Source organism: Phalaenopsis equestris, unplaced genomic scaffold, assembly GCF_001263595.1.
Source record: "Phalaenopsis equestris unplaced genomic scaffold, ASM126359v1 Scaffold000006, whole genome shotgun sequence".
NCBI lineage: Eukaryota > Viridiplantae > Streptophyta > Magnoliopsida > Asparagales > Orchidaceae > Phalaenopsis > Phalaenopsis equestris.
Window position 1 is genome coordinate 1049338 of NW_018164448.1, and position 27862 is coordinate 1077199.

General features: G+C 35.6%; 1 protein-coding gene across 1 annotated transcript; it reads right to left on the reverse strand.

Annotated features, from left to right (window-relative positions):
* Nucleotides 1-721: 721 nt before the first annotated feature.
* Nucleotides 722-27862, reverse strand: LOC110018237 (probable anion transporter 3, chloroplastic). The gene is made up of 8 exons (XM_020715501.1): nucleotides 27350-27862; nucleotides 16135-16361; nucleotides 15400-15763; nucleotides 15260-15304; nucleotides 15025-15171; nucleotides 1501-1638; nucleotides 1378-1411; nucleotides 722-1108 (listed from the first exon to the last, which is right to left on the reverse strand). The coding sequence occupies exons 1-8, from the start codon at nucleotides 27776-27778 to the stop codon at nucleotides 924-926; spliced, it is 1569 nt and encodes a 522-aa protein (XP_020571160.1). The 5' UTR covers nucleotides 27779-27862; the 3' UTR covers nucleotides 722-923.

The following is a 27862-nucleotide window of genomic DNA, read 5'->3' on the forward strand; positions in this document are numbered from 1 at the left end:
GATTTGAATAGGCAGAGGAACAGTGGGTTTCTTTGGACTCTGACAAAGGCGGACGAAGATGTCGCAGAACTCAAACAATGACAAGAACGAGCGCTCCCGACGAGGACCTTAGAAGTAGTCGACGATGCCGGCGAACGATAACAAAAGCTAAAGAATACCAAGTACCAAAGATTCAGACCGATTCAAGCTCTGATACCATGTCAATATTTTGAGCAAATAGGTTGATATTTTGAATATTTTGAGCAAATAGGTTGAATGTCTTTTCCTTTGCTTTCATTCCAATAAAAAATAGTTTGTTTAATCTATTTTAGGTACATAATATTCTGTATAATTTATTTTAGATAACTTAATTAATACACATTCTTAATCTAAATATTCAACTAAAAGGAAAGAATCCATGCAAATATAATATTTCATTTACTCCTTATTGATACACATGAGATCTAAGTGTAATGTATTGAAATCTTCCTTGCTTATTTTGGGGTAGCTTTATATCTTTGAATTGCATTGAATTGTAAGATCTAATAGTCTTTCATTCCCTAAATTCCCTTTTCTTCTTTTTTCTTTCTACACATGTAATCAATTGTAAGTTTCAATTTAATGAAATTGGATGGGTGTGGCCCTCAACTTTCCTTGAAAAAAAAATAAAAAAAGGGTTGGTCTACATATCATCCCCCTATTTTTCAATGTATTAGCTTAGATTTTATCACACCCAATATTGATGATGCAATAATGCAAAACACAAATTGAACCATAGTTGTAATGGGTGTTGCTTCATCAGCTGGCACAAAAAATTTTTACAACGAATGAATAAAATACACCAGGAACAGTATTTTGCAACACATACCTGTTCAATGGGACAATTTGAGAATTTTTGGGGACAAAATTTAAAAACTGAACAGAAGAGCACAGGCATAGCCAATTCAAGCCACTGCATCAAAATCAACTTGCACTCCCGTAGCAAAAATATCCCAGAAGAGAGCACAAAAAAAGTATAATAGTGAAGTAAGCAGGATAAATCCTCGAAATGAACCCATCTTTTGAACAAAAAAGCCAGCGCCAACGGTTCCCATGATAGCAGCCAATGTTCCAGCAGTATTCGACATTCCTATAAAGATGAAACAATTTAGATGCGGGTAATTTACATAAATACCAATAAATTCGTATATAAATATAAATAAGATATCTAAATCATTATATTTATTTATATAATATTTTAATTGCTAAATGACATGAAAAATACTTCTGACTTTAACTTGCTTAGAATGAAACATGCTTTCTCACTAGTATATTTTTTGTCATTTAGACAATAAAGTGTTATAAAAATAAAAATGAGGATTAAAATGTTATATATGTGAATAAATAGGAACTTAGTACCATGGAGGACGCCTGCATACTTTGGAGCAACTTCCTGATAAAAGGTTAATAGAAATGTGGGTAAATAGAGGAGTAAATAAGTTAAATTATAACTTGGACTTCAAACATTGTCATTTTCCATACTTGGAAATTCACTAGGAAGCCGGAATGACTAAAAGAGCTTAATCCAACAGCTGCTGTAAGCCAAGCAGATGCCGCAGAAGGATTATTTGCAGCATTTAAACCAAGAAGACAAATGGCAGGACCGATAAAACCAATTGTCTGCAAAAAGAAATTTAAGTCAGTCAAAATATAAGACTATGAGCTAAGGGCTCAATTTGATTGCTTTAATTTAGAAATCATGATTTTAAAAATGATAACATTTATTAAATTCATTATTTAGTTGGATGAAATTAAACACCAATATTGTTAAAGCTTCACAAACCTTCTCCAAACTCCCTCAAAAATAATGATTTTACTCACTTAAAATGAGTGAAATTTAAATATTTAGTTTTCAAAACATATTTTTATTTAAAAGTAACAAAAGGAGCCCATAGAGGATTCAACAACTACAGTGCAAAATAATGACTGATATAAAAAAATATATTTTCTATCAAGCTCAAGAAACTAAACTCAACACCACTCTTTACTTAACACCCTATATTTTTCTTGTCTACCATAAAAAAAAAAAAGTTGATTTGACTCCACAGCTTATTAACATATCACCTTGCATGACTCCAAATATGAGAACACCTCCCCACACTTCATTTATGTGAAATCTAGGGTATTGTGTGATCCTACTAGTGTCAATTTATATGTTATTTTCCTCTTTCATTGGTGTCAGGTGGCTACATACAGGAAGTTGGTTTTTAGAGTTTGAGAGGTGAGGAGATATTTTGGTTCCATAAATGCCCACGAAAATGTAGAGTTTCTAGAGGATTGGTGCCTTTGACAATGAGTTTGACAATTCATGCTTGGAGTTTGACATGCCCACTAAAATGTGTAGAAAGATCTATGTTCTTGGAATTTTTCTTTTTCTTCTTTGAGTGTGTCCACGTTTCAAAAAAAAAAAAAGCTTATTAATATTATTAATAAATTTTAATTAAACATGATTAACATCTGCTCCTGTGACAAAATGCGGAATGGAGAAAAAGCTTAGAGACAAAATGCGGAATGAATATATTTGTGATAGGGTTGGTGTAGCTCCTGTGACAGACAAAATTAGAGAAAGTCGTCTTAGATGGTTTGGTCACATTAAACGTCGATCATCTGATGATCTGGTTAGGAGAGTAGATGTTTTAGATTCGACTTGTGTTAAGAAAGACAGAGGTAGACCTAGGAAGACTTGGGCTTATTGTATTAAAAATGATCTTAATTTACTAGAACTAAATGAAAATATGACACTAAATAGGACGTAGTGAGAAAAAAAGAATCATGTAGCCGACCCCACGTAGTGGGATTAAGGCTTTGTTGTTGTTGTTGTTGTATAATTAACATCTGCATGTCAAACTACTCCCGCTTGAGTCTCCCTGTCTCGTTTTAAACTTACAGATTAAAAACTACCCCCGCCGCTCCCCTACTCATTCTAGAAGCCTCAAACGAAATAGCAGATTGACCTCTTCCTCTTTGTTCAAGCTGTTCTGTCATGACCCGACCCGGAAACTTGAAATTACCAATGTGGGAATTGTCAGTTGAACGGAGTAAAATTATCTAACAGCCTCATTCCATGATTAAAATGAAATCCAAAACACAAAGAAGTCATGTTTATAAAATTTGAAATTACAACAAGTTCATATAAATTATTAAATATATACAATGAACAAAATAAAACTAACACACAGTACCTATCATCCTACACTCCACGACACATGTACACATACTCTATGAGGTACATCTAGTATACAACTGATTTTCCTGTAAAATGTTAGTAACTAAAGGTAGACTTAAAACTACTCAAGAAATAATATTTCTACATTACAATAATTCTTATTTTAAAATATTTTGTAAGAAAATATTAGTTTCATTTACTTTATTTACTTATGTTACACTCTTTATAATTAGGAATCACCGTCTAAATGCAGACTTTAAAAGAATATAGGTTTACCCTTTTTCAACCCACCTTAAAGACAAACAAGCATTTTCATTTTCATTTTAGTGTATCGGTGCATTGCATTCTCCTGTCAGCACCATCCAGAGATGACTCTCATATGTATGCATATATCATATTTTATTTCTTTTCTTGCATTTAACATTTAAAACGAAAAAGTGATCGTTTGTATTTAAAAAAAAAACTGAGAAACAACAAAAACATGTATAATTAAATAGAACTATTGTAAAATAAAAATATTTACCCACCAGTATAGTCACTCGGCTGTCATTTTCCCTTAGAAGAAACTAACCCTTAAGTGCACTTATAATCACGATGTAAAAGTCATCAAATACATTTAAGAATAATACTCATCAAATATATATATATATATATACATATATATATATATATATACATACATATATATTATTTCGAGTCAAAACGAGCCAAACAAGAACGAACAAAACTTGTTTGTGTTTTGTGTTCGGCTCGTTTATATATCAAGCGCAAAAAATTTGTTCGTGTTCAACTCGTTTGCTTAGCAAATAAATCAAACACAAGTTTCTTAACGAGCTGAACAAGAGTTGTTCACAAACAAGGAGCCATTTTGATAGTCCTATTTCTCTCTTCTTCTGTTATTCATGCACTCTCTTTCTCAAGGCTATTGCTCTTTCCCACCGCTTCCTCTGTTGAGTTCTAATGGGAAGGAAAAGAGATGATAACCTCGACTTAATATCACAGGGGCAGTGGACGAAATGATCGAACAATGCAACATGTAAAACGACACCTGCTTCATAGATCTCGTAATAAATAAATTCAATTCGTTTTTATTTTTTTAAATAATTATTTAAACTTTTAAAAATATTATTGTTGCATGTTTCCTTTGGGTCTCTCTCGATCGTGCGCGGAGACCAAAAAGAAGCCTCGTCCCTATTCAAACTCCATGAAACCCCTTCCGTTTCGTGTTCGAAACCACTCCTAATCTTCGTCTTGCCTTGCCTTCTGCGAACCCCCATACACATGAAGAAGACGAAGCCCCCAAATCTCACAGTGTCTACCTCCCTTTCTTCTTGCTCTCATCTTCTCGCGATACAATCACAACTAAAGTTTTCTAGAGAAGCAGCCACAAAATCGCTGCATATGATACCTCTGAAACTCATGTCCTTCCCTATATCACACGTTTCGTGATCATCCCAGTCGTTTGTCCCCAATATCATAAATCAACCTGAAAATGAACCTATTCCTCCAAATCTAACATTTAGGGAAGAGTTGGAGAGTATCAAATTTGGGATACCGTTCAAAAACCTCAAACTGGTCTCTCTTATATCCCTGATGAACCAACTCTTGTCCCCACTATCACAAATACCTGAAAATGATCCTATTAGTCCATTAAATCCTCTCATAGCTCCCATCAAGAACTAAAAACTCTGTGTGTACACCAAAAAGAAAAAAACCAACTGAGCATGTAAGGGATAATATGCAAAATTAGGAATGCAAATCACCAGCATCAACTCCACACACCCTAAGTATTCAAATAGAGATTGGGTCAACATATCATGAACACCAAGAGGAAGGAGCACAAGAATGCACAAAATACCCGATAGAAGAATGTATAATATATGACAGATTATCATCATATTACAAATCTTTTGTTCAAAACTTGCACAACGTGCAAGTCATAAATTCAATTAAAAAATTCTTATCTATTCCTGCTTGGAAAAAGCTGTGGAAAAAGAGATTTTTTCTTTGAAAAGAATGGTACCTAGATCATAACAACTCTGCCACCTGAGAAAAGAACTGTAGGATGCAAATGTACATTCACTATTAAATACAAAGAAGATGGGATCATAGAAAGGTTCAAGACTAGACTTGGAGCAAAAGGGTTCACTTAACCTTATGGGATCGACTACTAGAAGACATTTGCACCAGTGGCAAAACTCAACACAATAAAAATGCTATTGTTATTGGTTGTCAATCATAATTGACCTTTACATTAGCTTGGCATTAAAAGTATATTTCTTAATAGAGATATTGAGAAAGAAGTGTACATGGAGATACTTCCAGGATTAAAGAACACAAATAATCAGTTGGTGCGCAAACTAAGGAAATTATTACATTGATTGAAATAATCTCTTAGAGCATAGATTGAAAAGTTCACCAAGACTATTCTTGCCAATGAGTACTATCAGTGTCAGCTGACCACGCTATGTTTGTGAAATCAAATAAAAAAGTATAATAATCATCCTTATTGTAAAAGTAGATGACATTACTTTTACATGCAATGGTTTGATGGAACTTGAAACTATAAAAAAAAAAATAACTTTTGTGTTTGAAAGCAAATATCTTGGAATTTTAAAATACTTTCTAGGAATGAAAGTAGCTAGATCCGAGTAGACACTGTTATATCTCAGAAAAAATATATTATGGACTTCTTATAGAAGATAGGAATGTTAGGATACAAATCAGCAAATACTCCTATTGATCTTAATCGACGAACATCAAAAAGAGAGGATAACATCCCAGTTGAAAAAGAGAGGTATCAAAGACTTGGGAAGAAACTTATTTAACTATCACCTCAAGACCTGACATTGCTTTTTAAGTGGGTGTAGTGAACGAACATATTAAAGATCCAAATGAAGATCATCCCTGTTGCTTTCTTGCAAATTTAATAACTGCCAGGTCAGGAAGTTCATCCCTGTTGACAGCGAATTTCATTCCAGAGGCAAAAGAAAAGATCAGCCTTGGCGAAGACATTATCCATGTCATTTGAAGAATTTTCGAACGTCAGCGATGTCCCGTGTCGTACAGTTTCGACAGAAGTACTCAAGTTGACGCATTTGCCCTGTAAACTGGGCATATCCTTTATTATTTTAATTTTTAAATTTATTAATTATTTGTGATTAAAGCATTGAAGAGTTGCAATTAACAAATTAAATGAGTGTGAAGAGATGCAACAACTTGGCTTGATTTGCAGAAAATCAAACCACACCCGAAGAGATACGACGGGAAACGTAAAATTTAGGACTCAGTGCGGGACCAACTTCACAACGCACAACGCCCAAGCGAAACTAGTCCACCAACACACCTATTGGGGGTCCGACCCTATAAAAAAATAAAAGTCCTAATGAACTCCTGAACCTCTCTGTTCAAAGGTGATTGAACAGACGGTCCTGAATTCCCAAAGAGTTGACTGTACTCACCCAAGAAAGAAATGGGTGGAGCATGTCAACGGAAGAAGGGTAATCTGGTCCATAAGAGACATGGACACATTACCGATGTATGAAGATAAGATTCTCTGATTTAAATGGAGAGAGAAGTTAATCCCCAGCGGAGTCACCAGAATTTGTCGGCGCTAAAAGGGGGTAAAGTTAAAAGGTCAAAGTTGAGGGTTTGCCCGTAAGAAGCTGTCGGTCGCTGGGAGTGAAGTCCCTCGGGATAGATACAAGATTTGAGGTGGAGCGCTTTTTCATTTAAACTGTGAAAAATATGAGTATATATATATATATACTCATATTTTTCACAGTTTAAATGAAAAAGCGCTCCACCTCAAATCTTGTATCTATCCCGAGGGATAAATACAAGACTTGAGGATGAGACTCGATCAAATAAACTAAGAAAACATATGACATCTGTTTGGTCTGCGAAACCGTTTTATTTGCCAACAAACTCTCCTATTTAATACAAATAATTAAATAGGGTTTATTTTAGGCTGGTTTCGGAAAAATTTCCTATAAGGGCAAGCCCCTATAGTTAATTACTTCTTAAATGACCGAAGTCACCTAAGAAAACTCTCGATAAAAATCAGAGAATATTATCTTCAAAGAGGTTAAAAGGCTAGGACTTTTCGACGAAATCGAACGAAGAGGTGTGAAAGGAGAAATGCTCGAATCTGGAACAATGTTGAGGAATCCAAGTGAAGATAAACTATGGGAGGTCATAGATCCGAAGGCGAACCTCAGTGACTTTCCAGTCTATCCTATGGTTTGGCTTCAGTTTCGAGAAGAAATTATTCAGAAATTATATCCTGCCAATTTTATTTAATTAGGGCTTATATTTACGTGACATAGTCACACAAATCACCTGAAAGATATGAGGGTTTACGTCGTATCGGGCGACAACCTAGGAGCCTAAGTCAAGTTAGGGCTTAAATTGTGATTAGGGCTTAAATTGCACAGTCTGAATGTGCAAAGGCCTAACAGATAAAGTGAGGATTTATGTTGCGCTAGACAAACAACATCGAAATCCAATGGCTTGTTGTTTAATTTCTAGGAAAGGAATGGTTTTGCTGGGGAAGACATGTTCTGCTGTTGAAGATGGTCGTGCTGCCCACCGCGCTAACTCCAAGCTCCCCGACGTGACGAGTTTAAATTTTCTAGGATGTCCAGTTATGGTGTCAAATCAAACGGCCCTATGATTATAGTCCTCTAAACATCCTATATAAAAAGAAAGCATGTTTAAAGCTATATAATATAAAATATGTAATGCAGGAACAAACAAGAGAATGCATGTGAAACAATAACAATTAGAAACAGGAACAATATAACGTGCTATACAGGAAGAACAGTAGCAAGTAGAAATCCAAATAATATAACATGTTATACAGGAAGAAGAGTAACGAGTAGCAACAGAAAAATAAAACACTGTAAAAAATAAAGCAAACTTGTACGCCCGTGAGGTCCGATGTTCCTAAGTATAACAAGCCTAAGTGCATCTCAAAAGCGAAGTCCGGAAGAAAACGTCATCCAAGAAATCCAAAGAAGAGTGTAACAACGACTCATGACAGAAAACTCGAGGAAATCAACAAAAAAGACTCAAGAAAAAGAAAATCCTCAAAAATCCTGGAGAAATCCCGAAAGAAAGAAAAAGTAACAGAAGTGTCCTGTCCTAAAGCTTCGATAAAATAAAGAAAAAAAGATTCGGATGAGGGGGACCGCAAGCACTCGTATAGGGCTAGGCTCAGCTGTATATTTATTCTTGAGGGTCCACGAAGGCTACTCGGTCACCCGAATATATAAAGCCCGCCACTCGTCTAGAAGTGTGTCTTGAACCTCACCTAGAGAGCTACTTCCCAGCCTACATAGATATTCGTCAGATGGACAACCAGCTTTAAAGTATATTTTATGTTTTTTTTTTAACATGCATACAAATTTTAAACATGCAAAGAAGAGTTATCAATTTTGTTTCGTAGAAAAATATGTTTTTTGCTTGAAAAGGGTTTATCAAAACTTATATTTTTTTAAGAAATTTTTGTTGTCCACGAGTTGATTACATTGTCGGGCGTGGGACTGCCAATCATCTGAGGAGGTTCGAGCCAACTCCCGCTAGGCTTATGTCGGCGAAGGAAACCATATCCTATTGTTCATCAAATGCCTGAATCTTGATGTTATAGCATGGATTTTGATGTTATATGATAGGGCATCTTTCTGCTCTATCTTCGGTGTGCCTTTATCATCAACACCGTACGCCCCAAGACGACTACTTACGACCTTGCTTGATGGTTTCACGTATAGTAAAAGGCTATACGTGGACACTTATGCATCAAACATAAGCATCAAAAACATAAACCAAGAAACAAGGAAATCAAACAAAAAAATCAAGAAATGAAAAGAAAGAAGACCAACCCTCTTCCAAAACAAATTTATAAAAGAAAAGCCAAAGCAGCAAGAGGGTTAGCCTAAAACATCTGATTGGCAGGACTTTCTCGAATGAGTAGAAGAGGTGAAATACACTCCCCCCTGCAAGCCATGAAATATTTCCAAAAGATACAACTTAGAAAATTCCCAATCATTCTCAAATATCAGGAAATTCTTCATCTTTTGGATATCTTCTCTTCTACATAGAAATCTCCCAAACTTCACGAAAAGAAAATAACTCGGAGAATACCACCACTAGTACTCCCAAACTCATGCAAGAAATCGAAATCTTCCAACTTTCAATTTAATCAATAGCCTCATAACTGCAACTCAAAGGAAGCCCAAAGAAAGTCAACTAAAATCCCAACTCAATTAAAGCAACCCACACAACCTCAAATTTTATATAGCGTCAACCTCGTCAAAGCTTCAGAAATTCTCATGAATAAAACGATCAAATTCAGATTTCCAAGAAAAAAAAAAAAAGTAAATTCGTCGAAGTTTCCAATCTATAAGCCTCTTTGATGTTTCATATGCAAATTCCAACAATTATGTATAGCTTACATCCTTGCATGAGACGATGGACAAACTCTTCAATTGCTCGTAGCGTTTAAGACTTTCAAGCAAATCAAAATTCAAAAATTCATAAAATTTCATAAACTTTTAATGTCCCTGGATAATTCCCATCCATCAACAATTTCGCCCAATTCAAGAATAAATACGTGAGCTTTCTTTTTCTCAATTTTTTTTTGCTTTGCCAACATCTCCAACATTCTTGACAGTCAACCAATGCGCCAAAAGAGGAATCTATCCATCAAGAGAGATTGCAAAATATATAATTTCAGCATAGGGCGAAAACCATAATACTTCAACTACTAATAAGCCCATCAAAACCAACGCATAAGATGCCCAAATAATGGATCTCAGGTAAGGGCAGTAAGGAGGGTGAACAAAACCAACATAAAAAGTGTCCAAACCACATGTTTTGGGTAGGGGAAGCAAAACAGAGCCTCAAAATTATACCTCCAAAACCCCAAAATTAAATGAAACTTCATCAATAAGCTTCAAATAGAGGGGCAATAGGAGGGATATCATCAAACCCCCCCAAAAATAGGCTCCAAAAGCCTTCGAGAGATTAAACTCCATGCTCAACATGTATCTCAAATAGGGAATCAATGACAAGGAGCATAACCGAACCACCATATAAGCTCTAAAAAGGCTTAAAACCAAAATTTTCATTCAACTGATGTTTCAAATAAAATAGGGCAGCAACATGAAGCAAAACCGAGCCCCAAAAACAAGCCTCGAAAAGGCTTAAAACCAAAATTTTCATTCGACTTAAGTTTCAAACATGAGAGGGCAGCAACATGAAGCAAACCGAGCCCCCAAAACAGGATCCAAAACCAAGCCACTACGAGGCCAAAACCGCAGCCCAAAATATAACTAAAACAGGTTAGAAACTGCAGCCACATTAAAAGTTTAGAACGAATGTTTTTGTTGCCCCCCACAAGAACAAGTGACAAAATCTTGCCTACGAGAAAAGAGAAATTCACATACAAACCATGCAATTCTTAAGCATTTACAGATGTAGCACTTAAATATATACCACCCAAATTTTTTTGATAGTCCAAAGAAATAACACAATTGCAATGTGTATTGGTTCCTCTTTTTTATTGCCCAATAAATTGTTTATTGATAAAAGAATAACCAATGTCTCGTCTTTCAAAATGTTTGTGTTAGATATGCAAATACATAAGAGCTAGGTGGCGTATATGTAAGTTCTTCCAAGTTCTTCTCTTTTTTTTTTTTCTTAGTAAATAAGGCATATTCGTGCTTTCAAAAGCACCAAAATGATGTGTATGTAAATATGAAAGCTTGCGTGTGAGATATAAAAATATGCAGGAATCTTATACTACGTATCAAGACCTCTCAAACCTTTGCAAATTGACAAACAAAGCTTTCAAATTCTCAAAAAGCAAGGCACCATTTGCTACATATGTAACTGCATAAGAATTACGTGGTATATACGTAAGTGTTGCAATTAAACACATAAGGACAAGTGGTGTGCATGTAAAGATTGAAGTTTTGGTGTTAGATATGTAAATACATAAAAAAAAGGAAAATCCACACACTTACTTTCAAAATTTGGATGTTATATATGTAAATATTTTAAAATCCTAAAATTGCAAATGATAAATGAATCCTTTCATGTTTTTAAAATGCAAGGCACCAAAGTCCTCCAACAATCGAAAACGATAAATAAACCTTTCCCATTTTTTTTTTTTCAAAATCCAACCTAACATTTCAGATTTTCACAAATGAGCCACCCAAAGTTTCAGAATTTCACAAATGAGCCACCCAATGTAAATAATTGGAATCATTCAAGATGCTAGCCATGTGACATGCAAATTCACAAGAATTATATGTCATATGTCCAATTTCCTTTTTGGAGGACCAAAGTATCGAGAGAACACGTAAATTTTTTTTTTATTTTTACCAATAGAATACCAAAACTTGCAGATTTTTACAAATCGAACACCAAAGCTTGCATATTTTTATAAATCGGCCACACATAAACTATAACCAATTAAAGTTTCAAAACACCAAGGTCCCCCCACCATTGCAAATATTAAATAGAATCCTTTCAGATTTTTTTAAAACTGCAGCTCCAACCTTAATGAATAAAGTGTCAAAGTGTCACCCAAACATCACTAAAGCGAGCCTCGAAGTGCAGCAAATTCAGCCCAAAAAACAGTGAAACTGTGGCCTTTAGAAGCTATGAAATAGACCAAAGAATTGTATCTAAACCTTCCCAAAAGCGGGCCAAACCGCAGCCCAACACTCGTCGAAACCAAACAACATGTCCAGAAATTTCACTTAGATGAATCGCGGAAACCTCATCTTTGAAATTATGCAAGCAACAAATTAATTTCCATGATTTCCATAAAACAAATTCATGCATGAATTTTCATATCTTCATAACATAAGGTAGTTAAAAGCCCTCAGATTTTACAAATAAGCCACCCAAAAGCTTTCATATTTTGCAAAAAGAGCACCCAAATATTTCAGATTTCACAAATAAACCACCCAATGCTACACATGCTACACATGCTCCACATTTCATGCTTAAGAAATTAAATCTTCCAGCAACTCAACAAAAACATCAAGAAGTAGAGCAGGTATATCGAACAGCCAAGCCAGAATACAGAGTAACCATGCGAGGGAATCAAAAGACTAGCAAGATCACGGAAGAAAGGTTACCTCTTGGTATAGAGCACACAAGAAAAACAAGAATAGGTCTAGAAGCAATCTGGCAGCACCTCCCCTTTCCTCCAAAATTTCTGCTCTCCTCCTCCTTCGAGCTTTACCCAAGAGAAGGAAAAGCCTTCACAATGCCTCAAATACACACACACATGATGAAGAAACGAGACACAAAAATAGCAACACCTCCCCCACTCCAAGTAAAATTCAGCCAACCCCTAAACTCTTCCCCAAGTGGGTTTTTATAGCAAAAGGGGGAGAAGAAGGAGTTACTTGCACTCACCTGGGCGGTGAGCCGAGCCGAGAGAAGCGACAAGAGTCGCGCGGGGGGAAGATGACGACATCGGCATAGCTTTGTCGCAGAGGAGCAGCTCGCGTGGCACGGCGTGGAAGAAGACGACAAGAATCGCAGAGGCGTGGGAGGGGAAAGCCGGAGCGCGACAGAGGAAGTAGGTCGAAGCTTTTCGCAGGGCGGCAGACGTACGAGGAGGGGACCGCGGGCCGAAGCTTCACGATGAAGAGGGAGGGCTGCTCGGCTAGGGCTTGCGATCGCAGAGGAAGGGGGAGGGCTCGGTCGGTTCGCCAACGAAATCAGCGGGGCTTGGGGTGCGAATGAGGGATTTAGGGATTTAGAGATTTAAAATAAGGATTTTTTTTATTTATATAAAAAAAATATCAAATTTCGTGCAATTTATTCGTGCGCGGCGTCGTAACAAAATGAGTGTCCTCCCTAGGCAAAATAGAAGTTCTGGACGCGCCGGTGCAGCCCGTTTTGTCATCCGGGGTCGCTCGAACGACGTCGTCGACAATCGGGTCAAAAACGCGTCAAAATTCAAATTTCACAAAATTTCAACCCGTGATCGATCGTTTCAAAAAGTTTATTCAAGTCTTCGACAGGTAATGGTGCAAGCGATGCAAATTGTGGTGATCGGACGTGTCGATTCTCCGAATTGCAAGACTTGTGCGCGCGGGAGTGCGAATTGTGCAGAAGGCCACCCTAAGGCTCAAAAGGTCCTATAGGAATTCCTTTGAGTTTCCTCATGTTGGTTTCACCCTTTAAAGTGCTAGAAGTCGATACCACACATGCGAAACTCCAAAAGGGTACAGAAGTAGGTTCAATTTCTAGAACGAGGCGGGTCCCATTTGAGGCGTCTAAGATTTTAAGATAGTCGAAGGGAGGTCCCTAAGGCTAGATCCTAAACCCTAAGAGGAAGACTAGACCTCACAAAAATGAGGTCAACAGTGCTCTGAGTGATACATACAAGGTAAAAACTTAATAGGGATGCTCAGATACTCAAGATTTGCAAAGGTTTCTTAGTCTTCATGAGAGCTAAAAGAGTTGAAGGATTATATGTATTACAGGGTGCAACTTTGTAGGCTACTTCAATAATTTCTTCTCTTGCTTTATATATCGTACTTCAAGGAAATAGTGGAGAGTTAACTTCCAGGCAATATGAAAAATTTCGAAAAAGTTTACGAATGAAATGTGAGAGTATGTCAGGTTAATAGATAGATTATGTTACAATGCAAAATTTATCTTGGGGCTGTCATACAATTGCAACATTTAGGTTGAGACGATGATCATAACAAGGGGCTCAAATATTTAACAGTAGATACATAGCCAGGGTCAATACTACAAAGGTTCCTCGTAGGAATTTGACTTCAGCAACAACTTGGTCAAATGAGCTTGCACAATGCATGCTGCTGAGCTAAGAATTTGGCTTTTAGGGTTTTTGAGGTAAGAAATTAGAGATCTTTCTTGTGTGTGCACCTGGGAATTGAGAAATAGGGTGAGTGCTCGTCTTGTACGCCATAAATTATAAATTCTCAAAATTTGTTAGTGAATCAAATTCTCTCTCCTCTCCTATAATTCTAGATTTGATTGAAGTTGTTTGATATAAATTTCAGTGTCTTTGCGGTTATATTATCTTTTGCTTTTGTCATTTACTTTATGGCACATTCTTCTAAATCCTCATTAATGATTTAACATTATTATTTAGCACTCTAATTATAACAACAAAAAACAACTGTGAAGAATCATGAAAACCTATGCTTAATAAACTTCAACTCATTGCTAACACATTTCTAATAGAATAATTCCCAATTGCATGACCATGCTCATTTTTCTTCCCTGAACTGACAGTTGGATTATGTCATTTGTTCAAAAAAATTTAATGTAATGAAGCCAACTAATCTCCTATTTCATAGAAATAAACGACCAGTAAAATCTCTATTCATCACAAAATTGAATACTAAAGCATAGATTATCCAACAGCATATCAAGTGATCAACTTTTCGCAGAAGAATAATTGCAGAGCCATTCATCATATAGAAAGTAATAAACAATCATCATTATTTATGCATCGTCTGGTTCTTTCCATTTTGACACAGTTAATACTCTCTCGTTAGAAAGGCTACAAGTTCCTACACGCAAGTAGGAATAGGAAGATAGAGAAATATTTTTAAGAGATCTCCTGCAGGAGGATAGATTTAAAAAATTTCCTAGAAAATCAGCTTGGAATAAAAATAACTCAGAGACACATGTAGACAGGAAATTGAGTTGGCTGAAAAATCTGTTGATGTGAATAGAAGTTAAAGCATTCATCCTTTCTAAAAGAAAAGTATAATGGATTGTATTCGACCTATATCTTAGCTCTGTTGAATTGTCAAAGTAACTATACACAATACCTGCATGATTTTGCGTGTAAAAGTAATACTAACACCTCTCTTGATCAGCATATCTGAAACAGTACCAGCAGCATAACCCAAAAAAGCCATCATGAACCATGGGAGTGCACTGAACCATGCAGCTTGCCGAAGATCAACATGATGAATCTTATCCAGGGAAAAGTTCCGTAGAAATTTAAGATGTCAGAAGTTTAACTTTTCCGATTTTATTCATAAAACAAACCAGGAAACATACAGTGTTGAAGTAGATTGGCATCCATGAGAGAATGACAAAGTATCCCTGCAAATTAAGAGAAAACATTTGTCCGATTTTCCATATCATACAAAGGAGGACAGAGCACATGATTTACCAGCTTCAAATTGAAACAAACTTACCCAACTGTGCATTGCATTTGCAGAAATTAAAGCCCATGTTGGAAACCTAGAAAGCAATTTCACCAAAGGGGGTATGATTTCAGACTTACCATTTCTTTCCAAGCAAATCAGAGGTTTCTGACCTTTAGTGATGTAGTCCAACTCATATCTTGATATTTGTGGGTGTTTTTCAGGAGCACTTGTGGTTCCAGGAAGCCATACCAGCACCCAGAGAAACCCAAATAATCCAAATATCACAAAAGGCCCAAAAATTCCTGCCTTCGACATAATTATAGGGGAAATTAGAAGTCCAACGGCACTGCCAAGTTGAAATCCAGCCATTACAATTCCAACAGCTCTTGATCTCTCAGTTTGAGGAAACCATCTATAAAAAAGGACCACTATAAGTCACTTGAATAAGTTTTTAAACAAGTAAGGTGCCAAAATGATCCCTTGATTATTTACATGGGGCCATTTTAATTCCGGAGTCTATAAAAGTGCCAAATTATTACTGACTTTTTAATATGAACTGAACTATTTTAGCCCCCTATTAAAAGAGTATGGGGAGTAAATTAACACTTTTATAGACTCGGGCAAAATTTGCCCAATGCAAAAAATGTAAGGGGACCATTTTAAAAATTTTACCGTTTTTAAACTGTACACAACAACAATAGAGGACAAACTCAGATAATGACAATATCTTGCACAATACTCACAATAGACTATTTATAAGAAAAAGTCTCAACCGAAAACTACCTAGAGACCATATTGTTCATACTGGGAAGAGCAACTCCTTCTGCTACTCCTAGAAGGACTCTCATTGTGATTAACGCCAATACAGAAGTCTCTGCCGCCCAAGGAGTAAGAAGTGTTGCAAGGGACCAGAGAGTCACTCCCCATGCCATGATAACTTTACCACCATAATGATCAACAAATGCCCCGCCAATTATTGGTGACATCATGTATCCCCATAGGAAAGATGACTGTGTTTAGAAGCGGAGATAGAATCAGAGAATACAAGTAATCTAAGGAAAAGGGAATCATTTAAGCCTTAAATAGTTCGATGAACTTGATGCGCCAGTTACCTGGGCAAGCATGGAGTTTCGTAAAGTAAAGCCAGGAATTCTCCATTGCAAAATTTGTAAATAAATATAATTGTTATTTCAATGAATGGACTAATTCCAGTCTCTAATTAGTAGTAGCATTTTCAGCCCTAGATGATAGAAAGATAGATTGATAAAATAAATGAAAAAAGAACACAAGCTGATCGAAAAAATTATTTATTTAAGAGTAATTTTATTGATAATTTTTTTCTAAAGTTTCAATTTTATTTAAGCCCTTTTAACATAATGTCAAAAGTACCCCATCATTGCATCCTATGCATCACCCATTATTTTAAAAAAAAAAAATTCATTGTTTACAGAGCGATATAGAAGGTTGTCATATTCCATGCCTTGTATCATATCAGTTTTTTCATCCTACTTATTTACAAATAATCTGAGAGCCAAGGTCATGGCAAGAACGAGATAGTCACGAAATTTTGAGTGTTATGCTACCTGTTGTATGGAATTGCCATGAGGCTTTTACACGTTTTTCTGCTGAAATGAAAAAAAGAAAATCACATGGCCTTTATGACCAATGAATTGCTCGGTAGCAATAAAAAATAACCTGGAGTTGCAAGCCCCAACTCCTGTGGGCTCTAGGATTTGTTGATTTTAACAAATTTTAAACTGTTTAAACCTAAATAATAATTTCCTCGTTGCATTGGATAAAGCTAGACCAGCCTGTATTTGGTATAGGTCATCAAACATGCAAATTCCTTTCCATTTGAACAAGAAGATAAATAGTGCAAAATTAGTAAATCAATCTTTTAAACATCATTAGCATGTTCAATTCCCTACTTCATATATATAATCAACTGTAAGTGTTAACCTTAAATAGTTATCATGTGATGTGTTATTTATGGATAACATTCTGTCTTTTTGCGTCTACAACAATATCTCTTTGGCAATTCTTATTGTCGGTGTCAACAGAAGAATAACAAGACCATGTGGAAGGAAAGCAAATAGTAGTCCAACAAAGAACCCCTGTCATCCATATTATAGAATTTTGACAATTAACAACTCCTTCATACTTAGGACTCAGTACTAAAGCTCCTGCTTTAAAAATAGGAAGAAACATGAGAAAATATGTGAAGTTAGGGTACTAACAACAAGATGTCTGGTAAAAGAAAATGATAGCAATTATGAGAACAATTCTCAATTTTACCGGGGCATAGAATTAATTAGAAACTAAACCATACCACGGAATAATAAGATTGCACAAAAATTTTACGTGGAAAACCGGAACAAAATCTAAATGGAAGCACAATCAAAACAACCAGAAAAACACAATAATTTTACGCAGAAAAACCTAATGATGAGAAAAAACGACAGAGTCATACCACCAGAAAATTCCACTATGAAATTTAAAAAGTTTTTACAGAGAGCTTACATCAGTTTTCTCTCTACACACAAGGAAACTTACAGGACATGTTCCGCGATCTTTCTTCTCCAATCCAACACAAGAATCACGTCGATTTACCGAAATTCACGTCTTCAACTGTCTCACCTTCACTAGGATGCTTGTCGAATAATGCCAAATGAAGTACAAGTTGCGTCGCTCAAAACTAGCTTAAAACCAGAAAATTCGAGTACTGATTGTTCTAGGCTTTTAAGCACCCAGACGTGACGCCTAAGTGTCGTGCTTACGGGAAAGAAAAGAGGTTGCGCCCAAAAACTTGGGCGCATGAGTGCCCAAGCTAGCGCTCGAGTGCTAGATTCAAAAGTAACGCCCCAAAGTGGGGCGCAAAGTCGCCCCCTTCTTCGTATTCACCCAAAAGTGGGCGCTTGAACATCCCACAGTCGGGTGTACTTACAGGTGCTTTGGCTCCACAAACCCAACAATCTCCTACTTGGAGAGTATAACACCCAACATCAGTCCTCTGTACCTGCACCTCCATCTGAATTGCCTTCATAGTCATGTACCGTGATATGGCTCACTTTCAGTCTCAACCTTCATGAAATTCAACTGAAGTCAAGCATAGCTTCAGTTTCTTAATAGTCACCACCTTCACCAACATATCTACAGAATTCTGAGTTGTGTGTATCTTCTTTAGAAACAACCGCCCATCTTCATGAATAGAATGAAGCTAAATGTGTTTTGTTCTGACATAAAAAATAACGTTCTTAACAAGATAAATCACACTCATACCGTCACTGTAGAGTTTTCCAATCCCCTGCTCATTGCTTAATTTTGTCATGAAACTCTGTAGTCAAACCATCTCCTTGCTAACCTAGGCAATAATAATATATTCAGCCTCTGTAGTTGAAAGTGCAACAATCTTCTGCAACCTATAAACTCAACTCACTGTTGTGTTCCCCAATGTAAAGACATATCTCGTTGTACTTATTATGTTGTCCACATCTCCTGTTATATCTGAATCTACAAATCCCTGAGACCCCTGCACTTCCATAACATAATGTCATGTTGCTTGTTTCTCTCAAATACCTGAGAATCTACTTTACCGTCTCTTAATGATGTTTGTCTGGATTGTCCACATAACTACTGACCACTCCTGCATATGTAATATTTGGTCTGGTACAAATTATCGCATACATTAAACTTCCAACTGTTGAAGCATACGGAATCCTCTCTATTTGTGCTTGCTCTGCTTCAGAGTTAGGCAATAGCTTACATAGTTTGAAATGATTATCTAAGAGAGTGCTAACTAATTTCACCCCACTCATGTTGAACCTCTGTAGAATCTTTTCAATATACTCTGTCTAAGACAACTTTAGTGTTACTGCACTTCTGTCACTGTTGATTCTTATTCTGAGGGTCTTCCTAGTTAGACCTAAATCTTTCATCTTTAATAATTGTTTCTACAAGTTACTGATTTTCTCCATATCTATCATTGTAATCAAAATGTCATACAAATACAAAAGAAGCAGTATATAACAATTGCCAAAGCGTTTGATAAAATAATAGTGGTTTTCTTGGCATTTCAAGTACCCATTGTCTGACATGAACCTGTCAAAACTCTTGTATCACTGTCACGGGCCCTGTTTCAAGCCATAGAGGCTCTTATTCAATTTGCAAACTAAAACTTCTTTACTTGGAGCCTTATAACCTTGTGGTTGCACTAAGTAAAGCTTATCCTCCACATTTCCATGCAAGGAATTTGTTTTTACATCCATTTGCTCCAGATCTAGATCTTCTTTTGCTACCACAATACAACCCTGACAGTCGTCATCTTCACCACTGGGAAGAAGATATCTGTATAATCCACTCCTTCCCTCTGTTAGAAACCCTACACAACAAGTTTTGCATTATAGTGCTTGCAACCATCTGACTCTTCTTTCAGTCTATAGACCCACCTCTTGTGTAGTGTTCTTTTTCCATTTGGAAGTACTGTTAAATCCCAAGTCTGTTTTGACTCTAAAGATTGCATTCCTTCATTAATGGCAAGCTCCCATTCCCTTGAAACTTCAACTTAAGTAGCCTCTTCAAAGCACTTTGGTTCGTCACTATCAATTAGTAACAAAAAGTGTAAAGAGGAAGAATGTCTATGTATGGGTCGTATCACTCTGTTGGATCTTCTGACTTCTAAAGCAGGTGATTAAAGAACTTCCAATGCTTCTTCTAGTTGAACACTTCTTCTTTCTCCACCTTCCTGATCACCAATGTCATTTACCTCAACATATCTGGATTTTTCAAAAATAGTTTTTTTGAGTTCTAACCCTGTCCTCGTACATCTTCATTTAATAGAAATTGACGTCCCTGCTTTTAATGAATTTCTAATTCTGCTTATCTCAAAACTTGTACTCAAATTCAGCCGATCATATCCAATGAAAGTGCACTTGACAAATTTTGAGTCAAGCTTGCTCCTGGACTCTACATTAATATGCATATATGCAGAACCCCTAAATTTTGATTCAAGCTTGCTCCTTAAATGAGATGGATATGCATTTTTGTCACTTCATGCTTCTTCAGGTAAGACCCTCCAAAGGTACTGATGGACTACGACTAATCAGATAAACTGCAATGTTTAATGCTTCAGCTCAAAACTGTTTAAGCAAGTCTGCATGCAGCCTCATGCTCCTAACATGCTCTGTGATTGTTTTGTTTATGCGCTTAGCTACACCACTCTGCTACAGTGTCCTTGAGACAGTGAACTCACGCCTGACCCCCTTTGTAGTATAGAAATTCATGAACTTCTAATCATGATACTCGTCTTCATTATCTGATCTGAGACACTTCAGCTTCAGGCTTGTCTCATTTTTTACCATAGTCTTTAATTTCTTAAAATCTTCAAATACATCAAATTTTTGCTTTAAGAAACAAATCTATATCTTTCTCATGTGATCATCAATGAACATGACAAAATAGCTAGAACTTCTAATGGACTGAACTGGAGTAAAACCTCATACGCCAGTATGCACAGTTTCTTTGATTTCATTACTGACCTGCTCTAAGAGAAAAAAAATTTCTTCTACTTGTCATAAATAAAGTCTTCATAAAAATCTGGATCAACTAATTTCAAATCCTAAAATTTATTTTTAAAAAGTATGGACATATTTCTCACTCATATGACAAGTCTTTGATGTCACAGAACTGCAACTACCCTGATTTCAGCTGCATATTTCACTGATTGGATAAATGGTGTTTTCAATATTGCTCTAAGCCATCACTAATGCCCACTGATCAACTTTCACGAATCAGCTGTGAAATTAGTCACGAGTTCTTATTTTGTCAACTAGCTCACAAAGATGAGATTTCTCTTCAAACTTCGAACATTTCTAACTTTAGTAAGCTTTCAGATTGTTCCATTCGGTAACCCGATATCAACATTACCATTTTCTACAATACTGCAGGCCTTATTATCTCCCAAATAAACATTCTTCAGATTACACTGAGTGTAGCTTTTAAATGTCTTTTTATTTGAGCAAATATGAAAATAAGCGCCTGAATCTACTGTCCAAGGTTCAGTTCTGACTAGGGATAACACAACGAAGTCATTTTTGATTTCACCATTGGAAATATTTGTAGAGAGACTTCTTTCCTGCCCTCCACCACTGGCTTTCTTTAAAGCTTCGCAGTCCTCCTTGAAATGACATTTCTTACCGTAGTTCCAGCATTCTCCTCTACTTAGCTTGGGCTTTCCTCTCTTGGACTTGGAATTATCTCTATCAATATTCCTGCACAGATTCATTCCCCTATTATCAGCATTCAACGCAAGACTTGAAAACTCATCATTTGTTTTTTTTTTTTTTTGCGAACTTCTTCATTTAGCATCAGACCCACGATGTCATTGAAATTAAAATTTGAAGTGCCTAAATAATTAGGCACCGCCGTTACCGAACCATCACAACTATTCGACAATGAAGATAATATCACCAGTGCTTTGACTTACAACGAACATGATCCCAACAACACACAACTAGCTCGTCACAGTATTGAAATTGATCAAATGTTTTGCTACTAAATTGTGTTCCATCATCTTCATATTGAATAATTTATTCATTAGAAAAATCTTATTGAAAGCAGAAGGTTTTTCATACATCTTGATCAGTATCGGTATAAGATCTGCCATAGTTTTTTCATTTATAATGTTGAATGCAACAGATGAGGAAAGTGACAACCGGATCAAACCTACTGTCATTCGATCCAGCAATTCTCATTACTCCATAGGCATAGACTTTTAATTTCTTGTAATTTCTTATAGTGGCAAGTATAATTTTTCTATTACAACAAATAATCCATGTGCATCTTCAAGAATGTGAAGTTCATCCCAGTGAACTTCTCCACTTGGAACAATGCTTCTTTGGTCATTGTTATCACTCGAATCGAACCCCTCTATGATACCAGTTTGATAGAAATAATGTGAACAATTCTCAACTTTATCGAGGGCTTATGAGCAATTAGAAACTAAAACACACCACGGAATAACAGGATCACATAAGGTTGGAGAAAACCAGAATAAAATCTAAATGGAAGAACAATCAAAGAAACCAGAAAAGTAAATGAGAATTTTATGTGGACAAACCAGAGAATGGGAAATAAACATAGAGCCACACCACCAGAAAATTCCACTATGAAATTCAAAAAGTTTTTACAGAGAACTAACACCGATTTTCTCTCTACACACAAAGAAACTTACACGCTCCATAATTTTCGATATCCGATCCGACGCAAAAATCACGTTGTATTACCGAAATTCATCTCTTCGACTCTTCTCACATTCACCGGGATGCTTGTCGAAGAACGCCAAAGTACAAATTAAGCCGCTCAAAATTGGCATAAAACCAAAAAAACTGTGTACTAATTGCTACGGGCACTTAGGCACCCAGACTTGGCGACTAAACGTCGTCTTAAGGGAAAGAAAAAGAGTCACGCCCAGAAACTTAGGCGCATGAGCGCCTAAGACGGAGCTCGAGTGCTGACTTCGCAAGTAGTGCCTTGAAGAGCTTTTTGGTACATCGCTTTTCAAAAACCTAGCATATGGCAAAATAAGAACAAAAAAATGGGCCTTATACAACACTTTGCACCTCTTCATAATTATGGCCAATACACCCATCAAAATAATTTTCTCATTTATGTGAAAGTAGTATGCCATATAATGGAAGTGAGCAATGGAATATAAACTCGAAAAAATTACATCAATTTTGGAGTATCATTTTGATTTTGTTGAAAGACTTACTATATAAGTGATGCACTTAATCGAGGGCCATGAGAATTAATTTGATGCATTTTAAAAAAGAAATGTGTGTCAAAGATATGTTATCATTATCAAAGATATGCATGATAAAGCATTAAATAGTATTAGACGCAATTGTGAAGTGACCCAAGTGTTTCTAATTATCATAAGTTTATATCAGTGTCTTTTCATATTGGCTATAAAGATATTTACGAAATAAATTCAGATCAGAATATATTTTTATATGCCTATTGAAGATATGGTTTTAATTGGTGTGCCCTCCACTGAAATAATATATATAGAGAGAGCTTTTGAGGAAGTATATAGAAGATAGAGACCTTATAATTTAAAAAATAAAAGTTGAGTATATAATATATAATTTTATTTAGCATGATATTAATAGTTATTATTCTATTTTCTAGAAGATAAGGTGATACTTAGGAAAAATATTTTAAATTTATTAGATGAATTATATAGAATAATGGAGACATGGATGATGATATAACTTTTAGAGTTAAGGATTGATGATTAAAATCCAAAAGTGCCTCAATAGTTTAGTGTACTAAGAGAATATCATAGAGGCTTAAAAGTAAATATTATAAAATCACAATTAGGCTAACAATACCATATATGACATCTAAGTTGAATATGAAAAAGAAAGAGCATGATAAGATAGACAACATTATAATGGATAAATTAATGAATTAAATTTTAAAAAAATATAGGAGGGATATTTATTGAAGATAAAGTGATTAAAAGTAGATTAGATGGTTTGGATATATATAATGAAGGGTAGAAAATGAGCCAATTATACAACAACAATAACAAAAACAAGCCATTATCCCACTAAGTGGGGTCGGCCACATGAATCCTTTTTCTCAATTATGTTCTATTGAGTGTCATATTTTCATTTAATTCTAATAGATTAAGATCATTTTTTATACAATATGCCCCAGTCTTTTTAGATCTACCTCTGTCTTTCTTAACATAAGTCGAATCTAAAACATCTACTATTCTAACCAGATTATCAGATCGTCGATGTTTAACCTAAGATGACTCTATCTAATCATTTCTGTCACTAGAGCTATACCAACCCATTCACGGATAGATTCATTTTGAATTTGTCTCTAAGTGTCAAGCCACACATCCATCTAAGCATTCTCATCGCATTCTCATCTCAGCAACATCATCTCAGCAACACTTAACTTTATTTTATGCTTCTCTTTTAAAGGTCAACATTTTGCGTCATAAATAATTGCAAGTCTCACCACCATCTTCTAAATTTTTCTTTAAGTCTAAGATGTATTTTTCTATCACACAATAGGCCCAATGCATTCCTCCACTTCTACCAACCAATTGAATTCTACAAATAACATCCCCATCTATATCATCATCACTTTGAACAATAGACCCGAGATAACTAAAACGTTCACACCTTTTAATAATTTGATCACCCACATTTATAACTCTGCCACTAGAGCTACTACTACTAAAATTACATTCTATTTATTCAATTTTAGATCTACTCAAATGAAGACCTTTAGACTCTAATGTGCACCACCATAATTCAAGTTTTTCCCAAACTCTTTATATGGTCTTCTCCACAAGAAGGACATCAGCGAAAAGCAAACACCAAGGTACATCCTCCTGTAAATGTTCGGTAAGAGCATCCATAACTAAAGCAAAAAAGTATGGGCTTAAAGTTGATCTCTGATGTAATCCAACTGAAATAAGAAAATGCTTGGCCAATCCTCCTTTTGTTCAAATACAAGTAACAGCTCTAGTGTACATATATTTAATGAGTTGAATGTAAGTCATATCAACACCTTTCTTCTCTATAACTCTCCAAAAAACTCGAATCTTATCGCAACCTTTTTTTGAATCAATAAAAATCATATGTAGATCCTTCTTACTCTATCTGTACTTCTCCATCAACCCTTTCAATAAATATTAACTTCTATAGTAGACTTGTCCGACATAAATTCAAACTGATTATGAGAAATCTTTGTATCACGTTTTAAACCATATTCAATTACCCTCTCTCATAATTTAAAAGTATGACACATTAGCTTAATTTCTCTATAATTTGCATACTCTTGTGCATCCCATTTATTCTAAAAAATGAGAACCAAAATACTCTTCATCCACTCCTCAGACATCTTTTTAATTTTTATATAATATTAAAGAGTTTAGTAAGTCAAAAAACTCTCAAATCACCTAAATATTTTCACACTTCAATTGAGATATCACCAGGTCCTACAGATTTTCTACCATTTGTTTTCTTTAAACCCTCAACTTCTTTTTTACTAATATGATGGTAAAACAAAATGTTTTTTATTATTAATGATATTAAGATCACTAAGGTCGATATTATTTTCAGAAACTTCATTGAAAAGTCAATCAAAATAGCCCACTCATCTGTGTTGAATATTTTCATCTAAGAAAAGCACATTTGATTTTTATCTTTAATACACTTCAATTAAATCTTTACTTTTCTGTTCTCATTATTTGGCTACTTTATACATATATTTTTCACCCTCATTAATATGTTATAAGGATCACGAAAAGTAAAATTCTTAGCGCTCAAATTATTCTCTAAAACTCTCTACAGGTTACCTTATATTTTTTTCAATTTTCTAAGCTTTTACATTTAAGCCAATATTTATAGCACAACTTTTTATATTTTATCTTTTCTTGCACATTATTTTTCCACCACCAACTATTTTTATTTATAAAAACTTTACTATTTAATTCTCCAAATACATTTTTTGTCACTTGTTTAATAGTGTTTGTTACTTCTATTTTTCTAGTGTTTATTATTTATCTCATATAAAATTAGTTTTTTCATGAACATCCCAAATCTTAAAATCTTAAAGCTTACTCATTTGTGTCTTTTAGGTGCATACATCTAATTTTATAACAATGTTTCATTGTATTATTTATCTTACAACTCCTTATCTTAAAATCCAGAACTAATGATCAATGAAAACTATTGTCACATAATTCAAATAAAAAAAGAGTTAATAATTAAGATTAAATGTTAAAAATGATATGTGAAGGAGAATTTTAAAATCTCTAATGACACTCATTATCAACAAATGTAAAATTGAGAATAAATAATGTCAACGACAAACTACTGATTGAAACTAATGATGAAGATGACAAACTATAACATCATAATCAACATGTATAGTAAATTACTATCCCTATTTGGTATGGGACATACTAGTTCATCCATTTCTTCCTACAAATGGATTAGTGAATTGTTTTATAATTGAAATAGATAAAGAAAAGCATTAATGGTATCATGATACCCTTAAAAATAATCAACTTAATAGCATTATCACAAAACATATTCACCTCAACCATGTCATATATCCACCGTTATCCCTATTATATTCCTAATACTTAATTTTCTATATAAAACAATAGCTTATTTAGATTTCTAACACATTTTAAGTTCTTTTTCCTTTTGACTAGGTTTCTAGTAAAAATCCAAACTTTATTTCACCAACTATTAGCCTTCTTGTTCAAAGGCTTGAAATATCATTTAGCAAATCTAGAATTTTGTTTAGAACAGTCCTTGTCCACTTGTCCACTTTCCACAACAATTAAGTTGTAATGCGTACCGCAACCAACCTTGACCTATATGGCATCACAATTAAATTAAACTATAAGCATCACTAATGGGTGATATTTTTACAACTTCTTGTCCTCTTCTCCCCACAATTGAGCCGTTCATCTTGCCTACTTTTTTGGGATTTTAGCTAACGCTACCCAGCAAAGCCTGCATTCTCTTAAAGAAATTGGGTAAAGGTTTTATGATTTGGGGAACTCTCTTTGTCACTAATAGCTCTCCCCCGAACCACCCAAAATGATCACATGACCATATCATCTATTCCTTCCCCCGGATATAAGCACTGATTTGTTTTCGTAGAAGCCCACTTTAGAAACCCAAAAATCATTCCCATACATGCCCAACGACCATCTCTCCACCGCAATAATCTATTTCTCAAAAATGCCCTACATAAAAGATTTCAGCAGGAAACACAGCAGGAAACCAAAGATCCTTATGAGTGTTTCTCCACAAATCTTCATCGCTCAACTGACCCCTACAACGTAGAAAACATTGAAACCATAATTTTGAAGTTTTTCAGGCAGACACGTTGGAACAACAGGAAAAACTGCCTCAATGCATTTTGCCGTAATTTCAAGGGGTTTGAGAAAGTCTACCTGAATAATCCCAGAAAACGACTGGCTCCATCCACGCACCTTCGAGAGGGGAACAATCGCCACGGACATCACCACCCGATCGGCATTGCAGAGTGCCAAAGCCAACCCCAACATCGCAACCACCTTAACCCTCTCAGAGGTGACGAATTCCAACAAGGTTGGGCTATGCAGCTCTTTATCAGGCAAGAATGAGCCAGAGGCGCTGTTTCTCGAGATCCCCAGTCGAACTTTTTTTCGAACCTGACTTTGCGGAAACACCCATTGAAGGGACCCATGTGAACTTCCTGTTCCGACAGCGACCTGGGAGAAGCGAGGCGGAAAACCATGGCTGGTGATGAACCTAGAGGACACTCGGCGAGTGTGTTCTCGAGATATTGGAGGAAGGGAAGGATGAATAACTCGATCGAGGGAGTGCCGGAGAAGACTCATAGCTGCGGCGAGTCGGCGACTCTGAAGCCACTTGAGTCCGGACTCCTTAGATCGAGAAAGCGGACCCCAAACGCTAACGGGCGT

Excerpts from the sequence above, each read along its gene's own strand:
- LOC110018237 (XM_020715501.1), bottom strand. The coding sequence starts at position 27,778 with ATGAGTCTTCTCCGGCACTCCCTCGATCGAGTTATTCATCCTTCCCTT. Across the intron at positions 16,362-27,349 it reads CGTTTTCTGGGATTATTCAG|TCATCTTTCCTATGGGGATA; the intron begins GTAGACTTTCTC and ends TTCTAAACACAG. Across the intron at positions 15,172-15,259 it reads TGCCAATCTACTTCAACACT|ATTCATCATGTTGATCTTCG; the intron begins GTATGTTTCCTG and ends TCCCTGGATAAG.